Source organism: Danio aesculapii, chromosome 24 (assembly GCF_903798145.1).
Source record: "Danio aesculapii chromosome 24, fDanAes4.1, whole genome shotgun sequence".
Taxonomy (NCBI): domain Eukaryota; kingdom Metazoa; phylum Chordata; class Actinopteri; order Cypriniformes; family Danionidae; genus Danio; species Danio aesculapii.
In genome coordinates, this window is record NC_079458.1 from 4,623,572 (window position 1) to 4,643,268 (window position 19,697).

The following is a 19,697-nucleotide window of genomic DNA, read 5'->3' on the forward strand; positions in this document are numbered from 1 at the left end:
AGACAGACAGATGGATGGACAGAGAGACAGAAAGACGGATGGACAAACGGACATAAAGACGGATGGACAAACAAACAGACAGAAGGAGAAAATGGACCAACAGATATACGGGTGGACAGAGAGACAGACCGAAAGACAGACAGATGGACAGACAGACAAAGGAGAACGGAAAAACAGACAGAAAGACAGACGGACCAACAGACATATAGACTGATAAACAGAAAGATGGACAGACAAAAAGACAGACAAAAACAGACAAACAGACAGAAAGATGGATAGATGGACGGACAGAGAGACGGACGGACAGAAAGATGAACCATAGACAGATGAACAGGCAGACAGACAAACAGAAAGACAGACAGACCGACCGACCAACCAACAGGCAGATAGACAGACACACAGATGAATGGATGGATGGACAGATAGGCAGGCAGGCAGACAGACAGACAGACAGACAGACAGACAGACAGACAGACAGACAGACCCAGTGGAGCTGATGGTGTCCAGCAGGATCAGGAGTGTTTGTTCTGCTGGTCCTCTGATTATAATCTCCCCCCACAGTTTCTTCATCTCCTCCTCATCCTTATCATGTGACCTGCTGAACCAGTGCAAGCCCCGCGCGCTCACCAGCACCTGAAGCGCGCGCGTGTGGTGAATCCGCGTGGACTCTCCGTCCTCCAGGCAGCTCACGAGTGTCCGCAGCGCGTGCACGATCTCCCTGGAGTCTCGTGAGGTGGAAAGAGTCTTCAGGCACGAGCTCACCTGCAGCCGCAGCGGCAATTCCGTACCGGAGGTGTCCATCATGACACGGAGCCGGTGTTTAGATGAAAGTTCGGTTTAAAGCGGCATTATTTTGGCAAAATAGTATATACAACTGCCGTGGTCATATCCTAATTATACAAAACTTTGTCATAATACAATTGTTTAAATTAATAAAGCAAAACATGCAAATATTGATTTAAATTACCCTACGATCCCAAGATAAACCAAATTAATCCTATATGAATACCATAACGATAATATACATACAATGTTAGAGTACATTACTTGCTACTTTCATTTTGATGAAGGTTTAAGTCACAACTCGTAGCTCCAGTCGTGTTGACAATCCCATGCGATTGTGTTCAAATAGATGTCCGTTAAGAAGCAGACGGTCTGAACAAAGGTTCCTATCAGTTTATTCTATTCTAGTTCACTAGAAGGCGCTGCGGGGCCCGTTAAAACAACCATGTTTAAATGATTGATTAAACGTTGTATGGCGTTTTTTATTCAGGCGCATTATATATATATATTCTCACACAAATCTCCTTTGACGAAAACTTTAAAATAGTTGTTTTTTCATTCATACACGGAGGCAATTAATAACTGCTATATTTTTCTTAAATAAATATGCTTTAAAGTCAAGTAATTTCCTGACTACTGGATTTAAAATATATTTAAAAACGAACTCTTTGGGTGTTTAGTTTATCCCTTATGAAAATCGCAGTTAAACCATGCTAAGCAATTGTTTTGCTAAACAAACTATAGCTAACTGTAAAACTGTTGCTATACAACGTGCGATTAACCAGCCACATGGTTAGATTACTTTTACTAATATAAAACTAAGGTTATATTCTTATGCAATTATAACAACTGATATAATGTGCTAATGTTGTGTTAGATCATGCTAGATACGTGTTAGCAACCTGTTAAATCATGCTAGTGTTTTACTAAAGAGCTAGAAACATAACTACTTATCAAATGATTAAGGGTAAACATGGTCAGATTACTTCAACTTTAATTACACACCATGTTTTTTTAAAACGTCTTCCATCTTATGGTCATTTATTCATTTGCACAATTCAGTCTTAAAGATTTGATATCATATATTAAGTTTAGTTAGCTCGTCTTATAAGAAAGTCGCTGGTTTAAGTCCCGGCTTCTCCACTTCTCCATGTTCTCCACGTGTTGGTGTGGGTTTCCTCCGGGTGCTCCAGTTTCCCCCACAGTCCAAACACATGCGCTATAGGTGAATTGAATAAGTTAAAGTGGCCGAAGTGTTCGAATGGGTGTGTATGGGTGTTTCCCAGTACTGGGTTGCAGCTGGAAGGGCATCCGCTGTGTAAAACATGCTGATAAATAAAAGGACTAAGCCGAAGAAAAATAAATGAATGAATGCTCATCATACCGAGGACTCGCAAAGACAAAGAAAAATCCACAAACGCAGGTATTTTAACTTAATTTATTGGTGACTAATTTTATTTTCACTTTTCTTTTACCCTTCATACAGTTATCTGAAAATCTATAAGACCCCGAACAGTAAAAGATACATCTTAGGAGGGGGCATCTTCAAAAAGAAAAGCAAAACATTCAACAGAAGACAATACTGATATCTTTTCATTTATACAGTAACCTTAACAATTAAACATCCTTTATACAGTTGTATCCTTCATTAAGGAGTCCGTTTTCTTTTATTAACATGTATTTATAACTATTATTAGCCTTTTAAAGTCTAAGTGGCAAGCAGAACTCCTCCTAAGCAGTGAAATGTGGTCTTTGGACACTGGAAATGTTTTCATAATCTAGCTGTTGAGCATCAGATCAAGAGCGGTAGTTCAGGTCAGATTCCCTTATTGACTCCATAAGGAAATGAAGGAACAAGACAGTCGGCGGAAGTTCACAGAAGCCACGTTCCTGCATTTTAATGTCCATCAGTGTAATTACAGTAGCTCTTAAACAGCCGTATGGATGCGACAGCAGTGCCATCGCTGTGAAGACTGCAGAGATGTCCTCAAATGTTCGTCAGGAGCTGATCGGACGCAATAAAAACCCAAATACTCAACTCAGAAGAAAGGAGAATGTGAAAAGAGTGAGCTTTAGCCCCCCAAATGTAAAAAGAGGAAGGATTGAGTTTCATCTTTCATTTGAACTCATTTTAAAATAAAGTCGGAGAGAAAATCAAACATGCTTGTCTGAGATGAAAGTCCAGGAAAAAGAGATCAGTCAAGTGGAAGACAAATCAAACATTCTGTCCATTAAAATGTCCAAAATGATCAACAAAAAAACCAAACGAAGTGATATTTACATCCAACCTCATCAGAGAGAGAGATGAAGCGCAAGAAAAAGCATGTTTTTTACACTTTAAAGGTTTTGTGTCCGTTTCCCTTCAGTGCTTGAGTGTCCAGACTTCACTTCATTTTCTTTTAAACGATTGTTTTTTTTAAATAGCAAACAATAGTTTCTCAAAATAATTAAATCAGAGTGCAATGAACATTTCCAGTGAGTTCTGCGCTAAAATTCAGCACAGGAGGCGACAGATGAAAATCCTCAGCGAGAAATCGCACAGGATCGTTTACCTTTACCCACAAAGCAACACTCCTCTAGTGGGCATCGGCCTCTAATGATCCTTTGCGTTCCGCATCATCGTAATAAATAAGAAAAACAAGCGAAAGTGACAAACTGAACTCATTTACGAGCTAAAATATATGCACACGCTCAACCCTCAGGTCAGCAAATGTCCCTCACACGGGCTAACGGTGTGACTGTGTTACCCAGAAATACACTGGTAACTCAGATCTTGCACTCAAAATTCATTGGATGAATCGTGAACACACACACACACACACACACAATACACACAGAAGGAATGGGCACCTCAATCCCAAGACGCAGGGAAGTCACAGGAACCGAAAGACAGGTAGGTAACACACACACACTGGTTTTGGTGATTTATAAGGACTTTCCATAGGCGTGATGTATTTCATACTGTAAAAGCCACTTATGATATGAATACCTGCCAACATTTGTCTCTGAAATTCTGGGAGAACGGGGAGGAATGGGGGATGGTTTGTCTGAGTAAAGGCTGATTTATACTTCTATGTCAATCGCATGCATATGGTCCGGGCTGACACCTCTAAAAAATGTAACTACACGTCGCAACGATGTGTAGCACAAGCTCTGTGATTGGTCAGCTTGGTATTGGTGATGAGTGTGGGTGGTGTTGAGACCCACGAGCCCGACGAAGCAAGTGTTTACAAGTGTCGAGTCCCGTGAAGAAGCTCCGGATGGAGACTTTTGTGTTGCGTTTACCTTATGATTAATGTTATTGCACATCCGTCGGTTCCCACCTCAGAATGAGCGAGTTTGAGCCACTTGTAGCGTTCAGAAATAACAAAACACCAATCAGTTGATGCAGAAGTATAAATTAGCCTTGATCAGTGTGACCCACGGTGCTTGACTTGCTCGTAGTCGTGTATTCATACTTATGTATGCGGTTTGTGTTGCTCTGCAATAACACTTCCCAAACACTAGCTGGCAGTAGGTGCTTACAGTATGTTCCTCTGTGTCGAGTTTCTTTGCTGAAGTTTTGTTTTTTCTGAACGCTACAATAATGTACAAGTAGCTCAAACTCGCTCATTCAGAGGCAGGAATCGGCGGACGTGCAACATCTTTAATCATAAGGTGAACACAAAACAGCAGTGAACACCTGGAGCTCCTTCACGGGACTCGACACTTGTAAACACTCGCGCCAACTGGTTCGCACTGGTCTCTGTCCCACACCCACTTGTCACTGCTACCAAGCTGACCAATCACACAGCTTGAGCTACACGTCGTTGCGTGTGCATATGCATGTGCTTGATGCGCTGATGTTTGTGGTGTTAAGGCTGGTTTATACATCTGCGTCAAGCGTACGCGTATGCTCCGGCACAACCTTTGCATAGCCCTCACCGTGGCTGAAGCCGATGCTGATGTGCACATCTCAAAAACTGTAACTAAACAACAACAACGTGTAGCACAAGCTCTGTGATTGATCAGCTTGGTAGCGGTAATGAGTGTGGGTGGGACCAAGAGCCGCGTGAACCCAATGGAGCGAGTGTTTACAAGTGTCGAGTCCTGTGAAGGAGCTCCAGGTGGAAACTTTTGTTTTGTGTTTAACTTAGAATTAAAGCTGTTGCATGTCCGCCAATTCCCACCTCTGAATGAGTGAGTTTTAGCAACTTGTACATTAAGGTAGCGTTCGGAAAAAACAAAACACCCACGAAGAAACTCGACACAGAGGAACATGAACACCTACCGCCAGCTAGTGTGTCGGAAGTGCTATTGCAGAGCAACACAAACAGCACGCAGAAGTATATATGCACGACTATGAGCAAGGCAGGCGCAGAAGTATAAACCAGCCTTTAGTAACTGTACTATAGGCCGGGTTTTGTGCGGCAATGGCGATTGGATACTATAGCAAAGTTGCAACCCGGGGTGTTACAGAAAAAAGCTGAGGATCGGGGGAAGGGGGGTGGAATTTCCAGGTTAATTTTTCCAAGACAAATAACAAAACGGGAGGGTGGAGGAAGATGGGTCTGAAATACGGGAGACTCCTAGGAAAAACGGGAGTGTTGGCAGGTATGATAATATGGCCTTACCTCCAAACCCAACTCTTACAAGTAACCCGTGACAAATTTTGAATGTGAAAAGACCACGTGAATATGCCTTTAAACAGTTTTGAATTACAAGGACACACTGAAAAAAATGATTCATTGGATTTACTTAGGGTAAGTGGTTGTAAACAATCGATATGGGCTGAATTCAAACAAACTAATACAATGTAGTGATGTTCAACTTAATTTGTTTGTTTAAATTCAGCTTATATAAACTGTTCGCAACAATTTCAGCGCACTTGTCCTCATAAACCACTTCAACATTGTAATATCTAGGTCATGATACAAATTTGTGTCCTCGTAAACCACCAAAATACACACACATTCATTCCTACAAGGCTCTGAATCGTTAAATAATCTGATCAACATGGTGATTGGATTGGTGGTCTCCTCTCGCCTCCTGCTTTAGTTCATAGATGGGATTATTTGACTTCCAGGATGGAGGGGTTGGACTCCATGATGGCGACGATGATGCGGTCGATGTAGTCCTGCAGACGGAAGTTGATCTCCTCCTGTTTGTGGATGGCCTCCATCAGCTGTACACAACAAGGTCAATGTTATAATAAGAAGTGGGTGATTAATCGATTGTCATGCGCATTTTTGTCAGTAAAACCAGATCTGCAATCAACAGTAAATCTCCAGTATGCGCTTTCAGAGTATTAAAATAATAAAAGAGAAAAGCACAATTTTATGGTTAACATACACACATGCACACACATTTATTCAACATAACTTATCTAAAATAAAACATTTATTAAATTTACATTTTTTACTTCAATTCTACAATTTAGTTTGTCCAGGCTGAATTTCTCAGATCACCAGTTAACTATACTAGTGTAGTATTTATTTAGAAACAGAACTAGCATACGGATTTCATATCAGCCAGTATATTTAGCACATTTTTACATTATAACTTCACAAATCGAATATGAAGGCGTTAATGACCTGTCGAATCATAACTCAAGGTTTCAAGGAATCCTATTTTAATACATTTAAAGACTTTTTAAGGACCTGCGGCCACCTTGTTTCAGATGTAGCAACGTTTACCATGCAGAGTCGTAGTTTGCTGACAAGCTACACAACATAATTGCATGAATATGAAATCGGTCGTTCTCCAATAATGACAGCTGTTGAACTACGAGTCTGTTTGTAGAAAGTGCTGATACATCTGAGGCATGTGAAAATGCTACGAATGATAACGTTTTTACTCCAAACTCGCTTTATAACTTCAGTAAAGTCAATCTTCAGTCAGATGATCTGGCTTCTTACACTGAATAAGGTATAGTAGTCTTATGCTGTGTTCGTACCAAGCGGTAACCTCCCGCTCTCCCTCGGGAGGCCAATACGGAAGTAACTGAAACTGCAATTCATCAAAATTCCGCTAGTCCTGGCTCCATAATAGAGCAAAGTGCAATTGAGCCTACTGTTAGAATGGCCAATTTTACAGCAGAAAAAAAAGGTGTTTACAGCCTGGTACAAAGAACGATTTTGGTTCATATAGCTATTATTACCCTCCATGACAACTGTGAGGGGGGTGAATTTTTTTATAACTCATCCGTTTCCTTTATATTAGGTTATATTAAGTTTGCATAATTAAGGGCGTGGTCACTTGAGTGACAGCTAGGTCTCGCTGGTCGTCGTCACTTCACCTCAGCTGAATCCGGCAGATTAGCCACTGATCTCGGCATATTCCTCGTATTTTTGTTTTGTTTTATGTGGCTTTACACAGTCAGCTGCGTTTTGGACTTATTTCTTACAATTATCAGATGATATGGGATGCTGTGTGCACTTAATTGTGCTCACAAACCATTCATGTGGCCTCGTTTCCCATGTGAGTAAAGTTATATACTTATACACCATCTCTATAAATGTATTTGTTTGATTTAAGATCATTTATCATTAATATTTTTCTTTAGACCCGTAGAGCACTCCAGAATCTGACAGATAGATTAGCTGTAGGCTATAAAACAGTCATCTGAAGCGTTGTCATGCAGTGTTATGCTGGATTTCATCAATAGTCTTGCATTTACTAACACAGACTATATCTGAAGTGTTTAGAAGTAATTCGCGTTTTCCTCCTGTAGAAAAACGTCATAAGAGCAATTTTTAGTGGCTCAATGTATTACAACAGTGTTTTTGAAAGTCTAATCACTTTATTGATATAGTGTACAGCCAAGCACATGTGGTCAGAACACAAACGAGTCGCAGGTAATAAAGTATCAAGCGTTTCTCCCACAGTAAAGTCTGTCTGCCAGGTCTAAGCAAGCTCCGCCCACTCTCCGCCTCTTTGCCCTTGTTTGGTATCCCGCCGTGGGTGCGATGACGCGCGAACAAAATGGCGACGGTTGGCCGCGCCTACTTGTGGCTTCTTTTGCGCTCTTCAGAAACCTATGGGTGACGTCACGGATACTCCGTCCATATATTTTACAGTCTATGGTTCGTACGTAATATTCGTACGTAACTACACTTATGAACATTTTGAGTTTACTCGATTCATTCCTACGTCGACTTTGCTTCATTCACATGTCAAATTCACTTCTGTCTGCCTGGTGACTCTAGCTTTGTTGCTAAATGGCTAACAAGGATTTTATTGAGAGAGTAGCTGTGCTTTATGAAGGTTGAAAAACAGGTAGATTCATTCGGCGCCGTGTCTACTAGATCCTTTCAGAGGTGCACCAGCTCTGTGTGTTCATAAACAGAAACCTACAGAAACCATATCTGGATGATAGAAGCTTTCAGTAGTGCTTCTAACTGAGCCGAGCCCAGTTTGATGAGCTGTTCTCCAGTCTCGGCAGGAGGACTTCCCCTCAGGATACGAACACAGACGATAAGTCATAATTAAGCCCCTATATGAGCAAGCTCCTGATTGGTTAACGCAGTGTGAATGTCCACTGAAGTTCCAACTTGAGTGAAACGTGCGATACACCCATTAGGCTCGTCAAACACACAAAACGCTCAACTCGCACCACTTCATTTGTGTAAATCGCGTCATTTGTACTGCCTCATTTGCGCGAATCGTGCTACATGATGTCTAATCGTGTCTTTGCTTTGATTGAACATGTAAATCACCGGCACTTGACGCTTCATCCACGTCTTGTGCGAATGCAGCATTACAATTAGGTAGTCTTAAAGGTAACAGTCTCCTTAAGACTACGTCTACTCTAATTACGCTAAATATGAAAGCAGCGTTTTCATCTGAAAATGCTCTGTGTCCACAATATTATTTCCAATTGTTTCTCAAAAGCTGGTCATCCACACAGGCCTAATGATAATGCACTCATGTTTAAGCGTGCCATAAACTGCATTGATTCAATAAGTTAAATTGTTCTCTGATTTCTACATAGTAGGTATGTGGCTGAGGTAAGTAAAAACAAATCTCCAGAAATGCTTTGATGTGTTCATTAAGAAATCCACAAAATACCCCCAAAGTTAGAAGGTACATATTGACCATATTTATATCGGTTGTGAATATTAACGAGCTCCTCACTGACATGCAGCTCTCACAGCCACACACATGGCAAGATGTACGCTGAACATGGACAATGCACCGTAAGTCACGCAACAGTCTGTTTTGTGTTCTGATTGGCTTTTTTACACTTGTTGATTTTACATGAGAATAAGGAAATAATTGTGTCTGAGGCTCACAATATTCTCATTTCCATACGGATCTCTTATTATTCAACTATGCTTAGGTATATCCAGACTTTCAGCATAGATGTGTGTGATACTGACCTCAGCGCGGGAGACGTTGTTGATCTCAGCAGCGAGTGATTCGGACAGAGACTCTGTAAAAAGGCTCTTTGCTCCCTGGATGCTCAGGTTGATGATCTGACCGTTCAGCTCGTCGTTCTGCTCCTTCAGACTGCGGTTATCCTGCAAACAGACACAACAACACTACAGTCATTTAATCAGCCTGAGTCACCGATCACCAGTTTATATATTGGTTTGTCTGAGCTTTATTGCGAGTGTGTGTGTACTGGTTTAACTATACTTGTGAGGGCCAACTGTGCTCGCCTATATACTAAACCTAACTTCGGTAGACATACTCTTATACTAGTAAACACAAACCAAATCAGATACAGTCCTTAGCTGTTCTTTTCAATACTGTGTTGACTGAATTGAGATTTAGATGAATTGAAAGTGGGTTTCTTTTAACCAGTTTGAGACAGCGTTTATCAGTCTGAGTTTATCAGTTTAAACATTGGATCTGTTGTCATTTTCTTTTCAGTCTGTGTTTGAATTTTTTATTTTGTTTACTAAGTTAAATGTACTAGTTTGAGTTTTTGCTAAGTCTTTGCTTAGTAAACTAGTATGAGTCACTGTTTACCCATTCTTTTTAGTCACAGTTTGGGTGTTGGGTTAGCCTGTGTTGCTAATCTGTGTCTGTTTATCTTTTGGGTGTTTTACCAGTTAGAGTTTACCTATCCGAGTCGGAGTTGTTGTTGTTGTTTTTTTTTTATTCTTGACTAAGTTGTTTTTTTATCATATTAATTCCCAATCCCAATTCTACCCCTTAGCCCTTCCTCTTACCCCTACTAAGAGGAAGGGGTGTCCCAATTCTCTTTGAGCTTGAAGGCGTAGGGCTAAGGGGAAGGGGTGAATGGCCCTTCGAACGAAGATTTTTTAGGACCACACTCGAAACCAAGGGGTAAGAAAATTTCCCAGAATACACCTGCCACAGCGGCAGCATTGCTGAACCCGGAAGTAAGGAGATCCACAAATTAGTATTTTTTGTCATTTTTACAATTTTTTTTTGACAAACAAACATGTTTTAATACATTCATAACCGCGTTCGTGTTTTACCGTCATGCTTTAAAAAAAAAAGAAGCTAAATTTTGCGATCTATAATCCCTAATAATAACTCCTGTACAGCAGTCCCACAACATTCTGACACTCGAATACCCTGTCAGGAAAGTCTAGTGGCTGAGAATGACCTTTTTACAGTATCTGCTATAAAGTTAATGTTGTTTTTGGTGTGTTTACTTAGATGAATATGGCCACTGTGTAAATACACAGTACAGTTATGATCTTATTGCCACATTAGATCGTTATGATAACATGATATATGCCTTCAGTGATTTCCTGAAGATAAATACCAAAAAATAGCACAATTTGAATAACTACAGCAGTCGAGATCATCTGATCTCATATGAAGCAAGAGATCGCGATGACATGATGATGTGTGCAGGTGCTGTAGTGCTGTCCCAATTCTTAGGGGTAAATTATGAAGCCCTTCCCCTTAACCCTCGGTTGTAAGGGCCAAGGGGAAGGGGAAAGGGTAGGGGTACAAATATTGAATTGGGATTGGGCCCAAGTCTCTTATTCAAAGGATGGTTTATAGATCATCATCATTGATCCATCATTCATTTGTTCCAAACCTGTTTGAGCTTTTTTGTTTTTTTTAGACATACTGAAGAATGCTGTGGGGAAAAAGACATCTATTCTCTGCCATATACTTTTTCTGTCCCTACTATGGATGTCAATGGCTGCTTTTGTTTCCAACATTCTTCAGAACATCTTGTTTCTTGTTTTGTGTTCAACAAAAGATCCATAAATATTTGGAACCACTTGAGTGAGAATAAATGATGAGGAAATGTTTATTTTTGAGTGAACTATCCCTTTAAATCTTGGTTAAGACAGCCTTTCATCAGTTTGAGCCTATTTCAGTTTGATACCATTCAGAAAACGACCATATGCATCAGATGTTCTGACATCTGGGGCTGAGACCAAGGCCCCGCTCACACTGATGCGTTTTAGTGTTAAAATGGTGTTTAGAGTGAAAAAACTCCATGTCCACATTGGCGCTTCATCTAGTGTTTCTGAAAATCTCTCCGTCCACACTACACAGCTAAAAACGCACATTACGTGCAGCGTATGTACACGTAGGTGCTTTGAGCACAGCTCCCCAGATGAGAGTAGCACACTTCGGTCAGTTCATCAAGGATGTACCGCTGGATCTCATCACACTATGGTTGTTAAAGGTGATATTTAATTCATCTTGTCTCTATCTAAAGACTCTCTGGTCTCTTCAATCTATTAATTGTTCTCAGGTGTTTTGGCTAAAAGCAAAGATAAGTTAATATATTAATTTATGTAACCACGTACACCGATTCTGCACATTTAACTGATTATATTTCATGTATTGTATAGATTTATTGCACGTTGTACTTTTATAATAACCATTATTGATTATCAAAACTGAATACCAACTCAAGATATTCAACAAGAGACCGGTATGTTTCATATTTTTCAATGAAAATGAAAGGAGGCAGTTATGTTACAGGCTCCATTTAGTTATAAATATGCATACTGTGCTGGATCATCTACTAAATATTAATATTTAGAAACCATAAGTTAATGCCTAGTCATTTAGCTTCTTTTAAATTGTTGTCATAGAAACATTCTGACAGTTAGAATCAGTTAATTGCCTCATTTAAAAGAACACCCTACATGAAGACACTTACCATCCACTCATCCTGTGATCATCTACAGAAGCATCGTCTGTAAGTTTATTATCTGTTTGTATTTATATTCTATCTCAGATATTAATGTTATGTACGTAGATGACAATAGCTCATTTTATGTATATCTTTTTACATAGTTCCACTCTGTTTCAACATACTCAACATGGCATGGAATAAATCCCACAATCTCACGTGTTGGAAAGAGCTTATCTGTCTGTCTAACTTTGGGAAGAGAGACACCGGAGAGAGGGCAGAACACATGCAGTGAAGATGACGGTCATATAAATATGTAACTACATAATGCCTCAACATTTTTGGTGTCTGTTAAGTTGCCAATATCTAGGCCCACACGGAATCTCCGTGCGCAGAATTCCGCAGATTTTTAGCCCATCGTTAATTCTGTTTATTTACTTGAGTAAATGTGTGTAAATGAATATTTATTCAGTTTTTAAATTAATTACAGTACTATTATTGACTAATATAAAAATGTTCATCTGATTCAGTAAAATTTTCTGTCTTTTAGTAGAGATATTACATAGAAGACTTGCTTTGTTTACCAAATAAAGTTACATTTTAAACATTAAATACAAGTTAAAAAGATATAATTTTTTATTTCACATATTAAGGTTTTAGTTATGATAATCCCAAAATAATTCAGCAGAAATCCGCAGATTTTTAGCAAAATTCTCAGAAAGAATAGCAAAAAACGTCTGCAGATTCCATCTGGCCCTACTCATATCTAAACAAAATAGGCAGATCCTTATATCATGTTTTCATTTTATTGTAATGAAAGTGAAAGAGCGTAGACAGGGTGATGCGAATGATATTATAAAGTACACTGTTCCCTTTGAAGATTTACCCAACGTGTCCTCTGGAGTTTGTTTTCCATATCAAACTTGCGAAGTCTAAACTCAGAAGAAAAGGATGCAGGACTGAACTTGTGTACTTGTTATTGAGAAAAAGCCTTAATCAGATATAATGTCGGCAGCCCCGGCAGCCATTCTCCGTTTTCAGAGCTTGAAAACTCCGGGGTAGTATGAACAGAAGGTGTAAAACGTATGCGTTTTAAAACTGAAACGTATTAGTGTAAACAGGGCCTCAGTCTAGGATGAGCACTGAACGGTGTGTTTTCACCTGTTTGAGTCTGCGTATCTCCTGCTCCAGTTCGTTCTCCCTCATGTGTGTGTTGTATTCCTGCAGGCCGTTACTGGAAGATCGGCCTCTTCTCGCTTCAGTCTCCAACTTGAACAGTTGCAGGTGTTCCAGCTGCTTTCTCAAGTCCTCTATCAACTACACACACACACACACACACACACACACACACACACAGAGCAGTCATTAGCAGAGAGCGGCACACATAACCCATTTTGAATCTGTACATTAACTAGAAATGGGATGAATGTACAAACAACAAATTATATGAAGTGAATCCATTATGTAAATGAAAGAAATAATTACCATTTTGAGAATAGACATGACCAGGTTGTACATACAAGATGAACACGCATGCACGCACGCACGCACGCACGCACACACACACACACACAACCTATAAAAACAAACACAAGGCCTCTCTCACCCCCTGAGTGCACTCTTTCTCCTTCTGGTTGGTGTGTCGTTCATGGCTCAGCTTGTCGGACATCTTCCTGCGTGATTCGCTTTCTTCATTTAGGCGCTGCGTGACGTCGTCTGCCTCATCCTGAAGCTTCCTCTTTTCCTGAAACAAAGAAAATGTTCAAAATAGTAAAAAAAAAAGAGAGATATCTCTTTAAAATAAATAAAAATGCCCAGTTTCCTGTAAGGGTTGTGTTAAGGGGTAGGGTTGAGCTATCGGGCTATAGAAAATACAGCTTGAGCAGCACAAAAACAATTGAAACCTATGGAATGTCCCCACAATTCACAAAAACAAAATTGTAGTGTGTGTTTGAGAGAGTGTGAGAGTGTGTATTTAGTGTGCGAGGGAGTATTATGTGTGTGTGCTGCATATGTGAGTGAGTATTGTGTGGATAAGTGTGTGTGTGTGTGTGTGTGTAGCGTGTGTGAGTGAGTATTGTGTGTGTGTGTGTAAGTGTATTGTGTGTGGGTGAGTATTATGTGTATGTGTGTGAGTGTATGAGTGAGTATTGTATATGAGTGTGTATGAGCATTTTGTGTGTGTGAGTAAATGTGTATGTGTCAGAGTGAGTGTATTGTCTGTATGATAGTGCATGTGTGTGTGTGTGTGTGTGAGAGTAAGTGTGAGTGTATGGCGTGTGAGTGATTATTGTGTATGTGTGTGCGTACTGTGTGTGTAAGTGAGTAAGTGTGTGTGTGTGTACTGCATGTGCATGCGTGTGCACATGTGTGAGTGTGTGCACATTGCGTGTGTATCTGTATTGCGTGTATGTGTGTATGTACGTGTATTTTGTGTGTGTGTGTGATTTTTGTATGTGTATTGTGTGTGTATTTCATGTGTGTGTGTGTGTGTGTGTGTATGTGTGTGTGTTGCGTACCTCCTCCAGTCTCTCGATGTTGGCTCTCAGACAGGGAACACATGACCTCAACTCGCTGTTTTCCTCATCCAACTGATGCAACCTGAGAACATGCGGGCACACACACACAAACACACCATGATGTTTTCTTTTTGGGCAGTTCACTAAAGAAAACAGTTGAACACAACACTGGCGGAGAGAAAGCAAGAGTCTGTGTTAACACAGCCGCATTACATTAAACCCTCAGCCAAGTCATCTCAGGCAAGCTCTGAAAAGTCCAATCATATTTCTGCAGTCCTCCACTAGATGGCAGCACATTATAAACACACACACACATGCACACACACACACACAGTAGAGCTGGACACAATCACACACTATTAAAGCTCATATTGAAGCTCAGCACATTCATATATTCATTTTTCTTTGGCTTAGTCTCTATCTTAGAGGTCACCACAGCGGAATGAACCGCCAACTATTCCAGCATATGTTTTATACAGCGGATGCCCTTCCAGCCGCAACCCAGTACTGGAAAACACCCATACACACTCACAGTCACCGGCGTACACACACTCATACACTACGAACAATTTATTTTATTAATTTCACCTATATGTGTTTGGACTGTGGGGGAAACCGGAGCACCCGGAGGAAACCCATGAGGACACAGGGATAACATGCAAACTCATAATTCATCTTTATTGCACAAAATATCCAGGATTTGGCTGTTTGCACTGAGCAGACAAGACAGTGATTGTGTAACATCAGTGAGGGGTATAGAGAGCAGATGATGGCTTATTACACTTTTAAATCACTCTTGATGGACTTTGATTTAAAACATGATTTGTCTGCGCAGCACGACAGGAATAATCAACGGTGTCGACATTTGAAGTGGACCAAAACCTTTCATCAAAGTTGTCCTAAAACTATTCAACAACTCCCATCCTTGTCTACACAATTTAGATTTTTTTTGAGCCACTTCACTTGTGGACTACACATTGTCATCACTTTGAACTATCTCTGGAGATACCACCTTCTCGTGTGCTACAATTGGTCCATTATATACAGTGCATCCAGAAAGTATTCATAGCGCTTCACTTTTTCCACATTTGTTTATGTTACAGCTTTATACAGCTTTATTTCCTCAACATTGTACACACAATACCCCATAATGAACAAAGAGTTTTTGAAATTGTTGCAAATTTAGTAAAAATAAAAAAGCTGAAAATCACATGTACATCAGTATTTACAGCCTTTGGCATGAAGCTCTAAATTGAGCTCAGGTACATTCTGTTTCCACTGATCATTCTTGAGATGTTTCAGCAGCTTTATTAAAGTTCATCTGTGGTTAATTCAGTTGATTGGACATGATTTTAAAAAGGCATACACCTGTCTATATAAGGTCCCAGGGTTGACAGTGCATGTCAAAGCACAAATCAAGCATGAAGACAAAGGAACTGTCTGTAGACCTCCGAAAACAGGATTGTCTCGAGGCACAAGGCTGGGGAAAGTTACAAAAACATTTCTGCTGCTCTGAAAGTTCCTGAGCACAGTGACCTCCATCATCTGTAAGTGGAAGATGTTTGGAACCACCAGGACTCTTCCTAGAGCTGGCTGGCTATCTAAGCTGAGTGATCGGGGGAGAAGGGCCTTAGTCAGGGAGGTGATCAATAACCCGATGGTCATTCTGTCTGAGCTCCAGTGTTCTTCTGTGGAGAGAGGAGAACCTTACAGAAGGACAACAATCTGTGCAGCAATCCACCAATCAGGCCTGTATGATAGAGTGGCCAGACAGAAGCCACTCCCTGCCTGGAATTTGCCAAAAGGCATCTGAAGGACTCTCAGACCATAAGAAACTAAATTCTCTGCTCTGATGAGACTCAAATTGCACGCTTTGGAGTGAATGCCAGGCATTACGTTTGGAGAAAACCAGGCACCGCTCATCACCAGGCTAATACCATCCCTACAGTGAAGCATGGTGGTGGCAGCATCATGCTGTGGAGATGTTTTTAAGCAGCAGGAACTGGAAGACTAGTCAGGATAGAGGGAAAGATGAATGCAGCAATGTACAGAGACGTCCTGAATGAAAACCTGCTTCAGAGTGCTCTTGACCTCAGACTGGGGCGACGGTTCATCTTCCAGCAGGACAATGACCCAAAGCACACCGCCAAAATATCAATAGAGTGGCTTCACAACAATTCGGTGAATGTCCTTGAGAGGCCCAGCCAGAGCCCAGACCTAAATCCTATTGAACATCTCTGGTGAGATCTGAAAATGGCTGTACACCGTCGCTTCCCATTCAACCTGATAGAGCTTGAGAGGTAATAGAGGAATAGGCAAAAATTCCCCAAAGACAGGTGTGCCAAGCTTGTGGGATCATATTCAAAAACACTCAAGGGAGTAATTGCTGCCAAAGGTGCATCAACAAAGTATTGAGCAAAGGCTGTGAATACTGATGTACATGTGATCTTTCAGCTTTTTTATTTTTACTAAACTTGCAACAATTTCAAAACTCTTTTTTCACATTGTCATTATGGGGGATTGTGTGTAGAATGTTTGAGGAAATAAATTAATTTAATCCATTTTGGAATAAGGCTGTAACATGAAAAGATGTGGGAAAAGTGAAGCGCTGTGAATACTTTCCAGATGCACTGTACAATGCCTGCACATTATTGGTCTTTTTGTCATCACCTTCAAACAAAGCCAAATACAGAAATCCTGGCCAGTAAAATGGCATGTATTGATGGAACCCTATGATGGAGTGACTACATTTTTAATATTTTTTCTGCTCATGTTACATTGTATGCTAAAGGAAGACAACAGTGTTTAAGGGACACTATAATCATCCTGAATATGTGACCAGCGAGAACAGTGTTTGCTGCATGTGATGCACCTGCGTCTTCATAATGGCTTCATATTTCTGGGCTATAATAAGACCCTGAAGAGACGTTACCTGAGCTAATGACTGCCTCTGGAGGGCCGTTTCCTAAAAATCACACCTCACCAACTGTATTTAACATTATGCAGCTCGAGACTTGTGACTCAAACACAGCAGTCCAATAGACACATCTCTGCATCACTTCATTTTAGAAACATGTTTTGAAATCAAAACATTTGGGGTTGTTTTCTTGAATATTGCTGTTCTATATTGTACTGATTTAAGCCTCATAATGAATAAAACATAGATTTTTCCATTTCCGGATTGGTTATATAGAAATCAGGGAAACAGCAGGGAGGCTTTAATATGTTGTGTGTTTTATTAGACTGAACAGAGCCGCCTAATTATTGAAGTCTAAAATGTATTTAGTCTGATATAACAGCGCTGCTTCTACCATGATATGATAATACAGAAGGGGAAAAGTATTGAATACATCACCATTTATCTCAGAAAACATATTTCTAAAGATGCAGTGGACTTTAAATTTTCAACAGATGTTGGTAACAACCAAAGAAATCCAAATACAGTTGAAGTCAGAATTATTAGCCATCCTGAATTATTAGCCCCCTGTTTATTTTTTCCCCAATTTCTGTTTAACAGAGATTTTTTTCAACACATTTCTAAACGTGAGTTATTAAAACTTATGTCTAATAACTGATTTATTTTATCTTTGCCATGATGACAGTACATAATATTTGACTAGATATTTTTCAAGACACTTCTATACAGCTTAAAGTGACATTTAAAGGCTTAACTAGGTTAACTAGGCAGGTTAGGGTAATTAGGCAAGTTATTGTATAATGATGGTTTGTTCTGTAGACTATCAAAAATAAATATAGTTAAAGGGGCTAATAATTTTGACCTTAAAATGGTGTTTAAAAAAATTAAAACTGCTTTTATTCTAGCCAAAATAAAACAAATAAGACTTTCTCCAGTAGAAAAAATATTATCAGACATACTGTGAAAATTTCCTTGCTCTGTTAAACATCATTTGGGAAATATTTAAAAAAGAAAAAAAAAACTATGAAAAGTAAACAAAGCTCATTAGTTTACAAATGAAGTGATGTGCATTAAAATGAAATGACACAGGGAAAAAGTATTGAACACATGAAAAAAGGAAGGTGTAGAAAGGCAGTGAAAGCCCAGACAGCAGCTGAAATCTCTCAGTAGTTCTTCAGCAACCCTCTGTACTTCGTCAGTGTAAATGAATATTAGCTGCTTCAGTCCAATATCTACATTAGCAGGATGATGAAGATGAAGCCAGGGTGGACATTTCAGCAGGACAATAATCCAAAGCACAGCCAAGGAAACTCTTAAATGCTTTCAGAGAAAGAAAATCAAGCTGTAGAATGGCCCAGCCAATCACCTGACTCGAATCCAATAGACAATACAGAATATAAAATATAGACGAGACTAGGCATGGGACGATTACTGGTTTGGAAAGGTTTAGCGCGGTTTGGAAACATCAAGGTTTTAAAACCTCAAAGATTTTCTGTTATACCGTTCCTACGATATATGTAAAGAAAAAATAGTTTGTTTGTTTTGTATGCGTTAATATTATCACCAGAAGAAACTGTTTTTGAATCTAATGAAAACAGCAGACGTGATGATTTATTTAATTATTTAGCCTCACATGTTATTGACATTTCAAATGTTTCTTAAAAAAATATCTAGCGTTCAATGTGGAAGAAGGGGCGGGTCGGTGGTCAGTCGCCTCACAGCAAGAAGGTCGGTGATTTAAGCCTTGGCTGGGTCATTAGGCATTTCTGTGTGGAGTTTGCATGTTCTCCCCGTGTTCAGTAAATTGGCTGTAGTGTTTTTGTGTGAATGAGTGTATATGGGTGTTGCGGCTGGAAGGGCATCTGTTGTGTAAAACTTTTGCTGGATAAGTTGGCGGTTCATTCTGCTGTGGTGACCCCTGATTAATAAAGGGACTAAGGCAAAAATAAAATGAATGAATGAATATGGAAAAAGCTTGTTTTTCCACATCGAACTTTTTTTTAGGGTGGAAAAATCTGTTTTTCACAGTGGAAAACGACGTTTATTACCCAGACATTTACAATTATTTTAGAGCAGTAATCACAATACCGTGATACCGTTATATATTTGTCCAAGGTAATCATACCATCAGAATCTTATACCAGCACATGCCTAGACGAGACCCACAAAATCATCAAGATGTTTACACTCTGCTGAAGTCTAAACTCACACCTGAGCAATGCTTGTGACTTCATTCTCCATGTGAGAGGTGTTTTTAAGCTGCCGTCACCATAAAAGCCTTTAATATAAAGTATTAAATACATTTCAGTAGTTCAGTTCTTTCTCCTTTTGTCAGTTCTTTTCCAGTGTTTTTGTTTTGTTTTTATGTTTGTATTGTTTGGGTTTTGACAAAAATCTGGTTCAATTCCTTGTC

At 39.8% G+C, this 19,697-nt stretch overlaps 2 protein-coding genes across 3 annotated transcripts in view; both read right to left on the reverse strand.

Moving 5' to 3' along the window:
* The window catches only part of telo2 (TEL2, telomere maintenance 2, homolog (S. cerevisiae)), a 19,750-nt gene extending 18,649 nt beyond the window's left edge, over positions 1-1,101 (reverse strand). The window contains exon 1 of the mRNA XM_056450948.1: positions 485-1,101. Within this exon, the coding sequence (XP_056306923.1) occupies positions 485-804 (320 nt within the window). The 5' untranslated portion in view covers positions 805-1,101. The remainder of the gene's footprint in view (positions 1-484) is intronic.
* Positions 1,102-2,221: 1,120 nt separating this feature from the next.
* Positions 2,222-19,697, reverse strand: part of rab11fip3 (RAB11 family interacting protein 3 (class II)) — a 73,631-nt gene continuing 56,155 nt past the window's right edge. For both annotated transcript variants that reach the window (XM_056450235.1, XM_056450234.1), the window contains 5 exons: positions 14,368-14,449; positions 13,455-13,592; positions 13,010-13,165; positions 9,144-9,284; positions 2,222-5,947 (listed from right to left, as the gene is read on the reverse strand). In XM_056450235.1, coding sequence (XP_056306210.1) covers positions 5,834-5,947; positions 9,144-9,284; positions 13,010-13,165; positions 13,455-13,592; positions 14,368-14,449 — 631 coding nt within the window. In that variant the 3' untranslated portion in view covers positions 2,222-5,833. The remainder of the gene's footprint in view (positions 5,948-9,143; positions 9,285-13,009; positions 13,166-13,454; positions 13,593-14,367; positions 14,450-19,697) is intronic.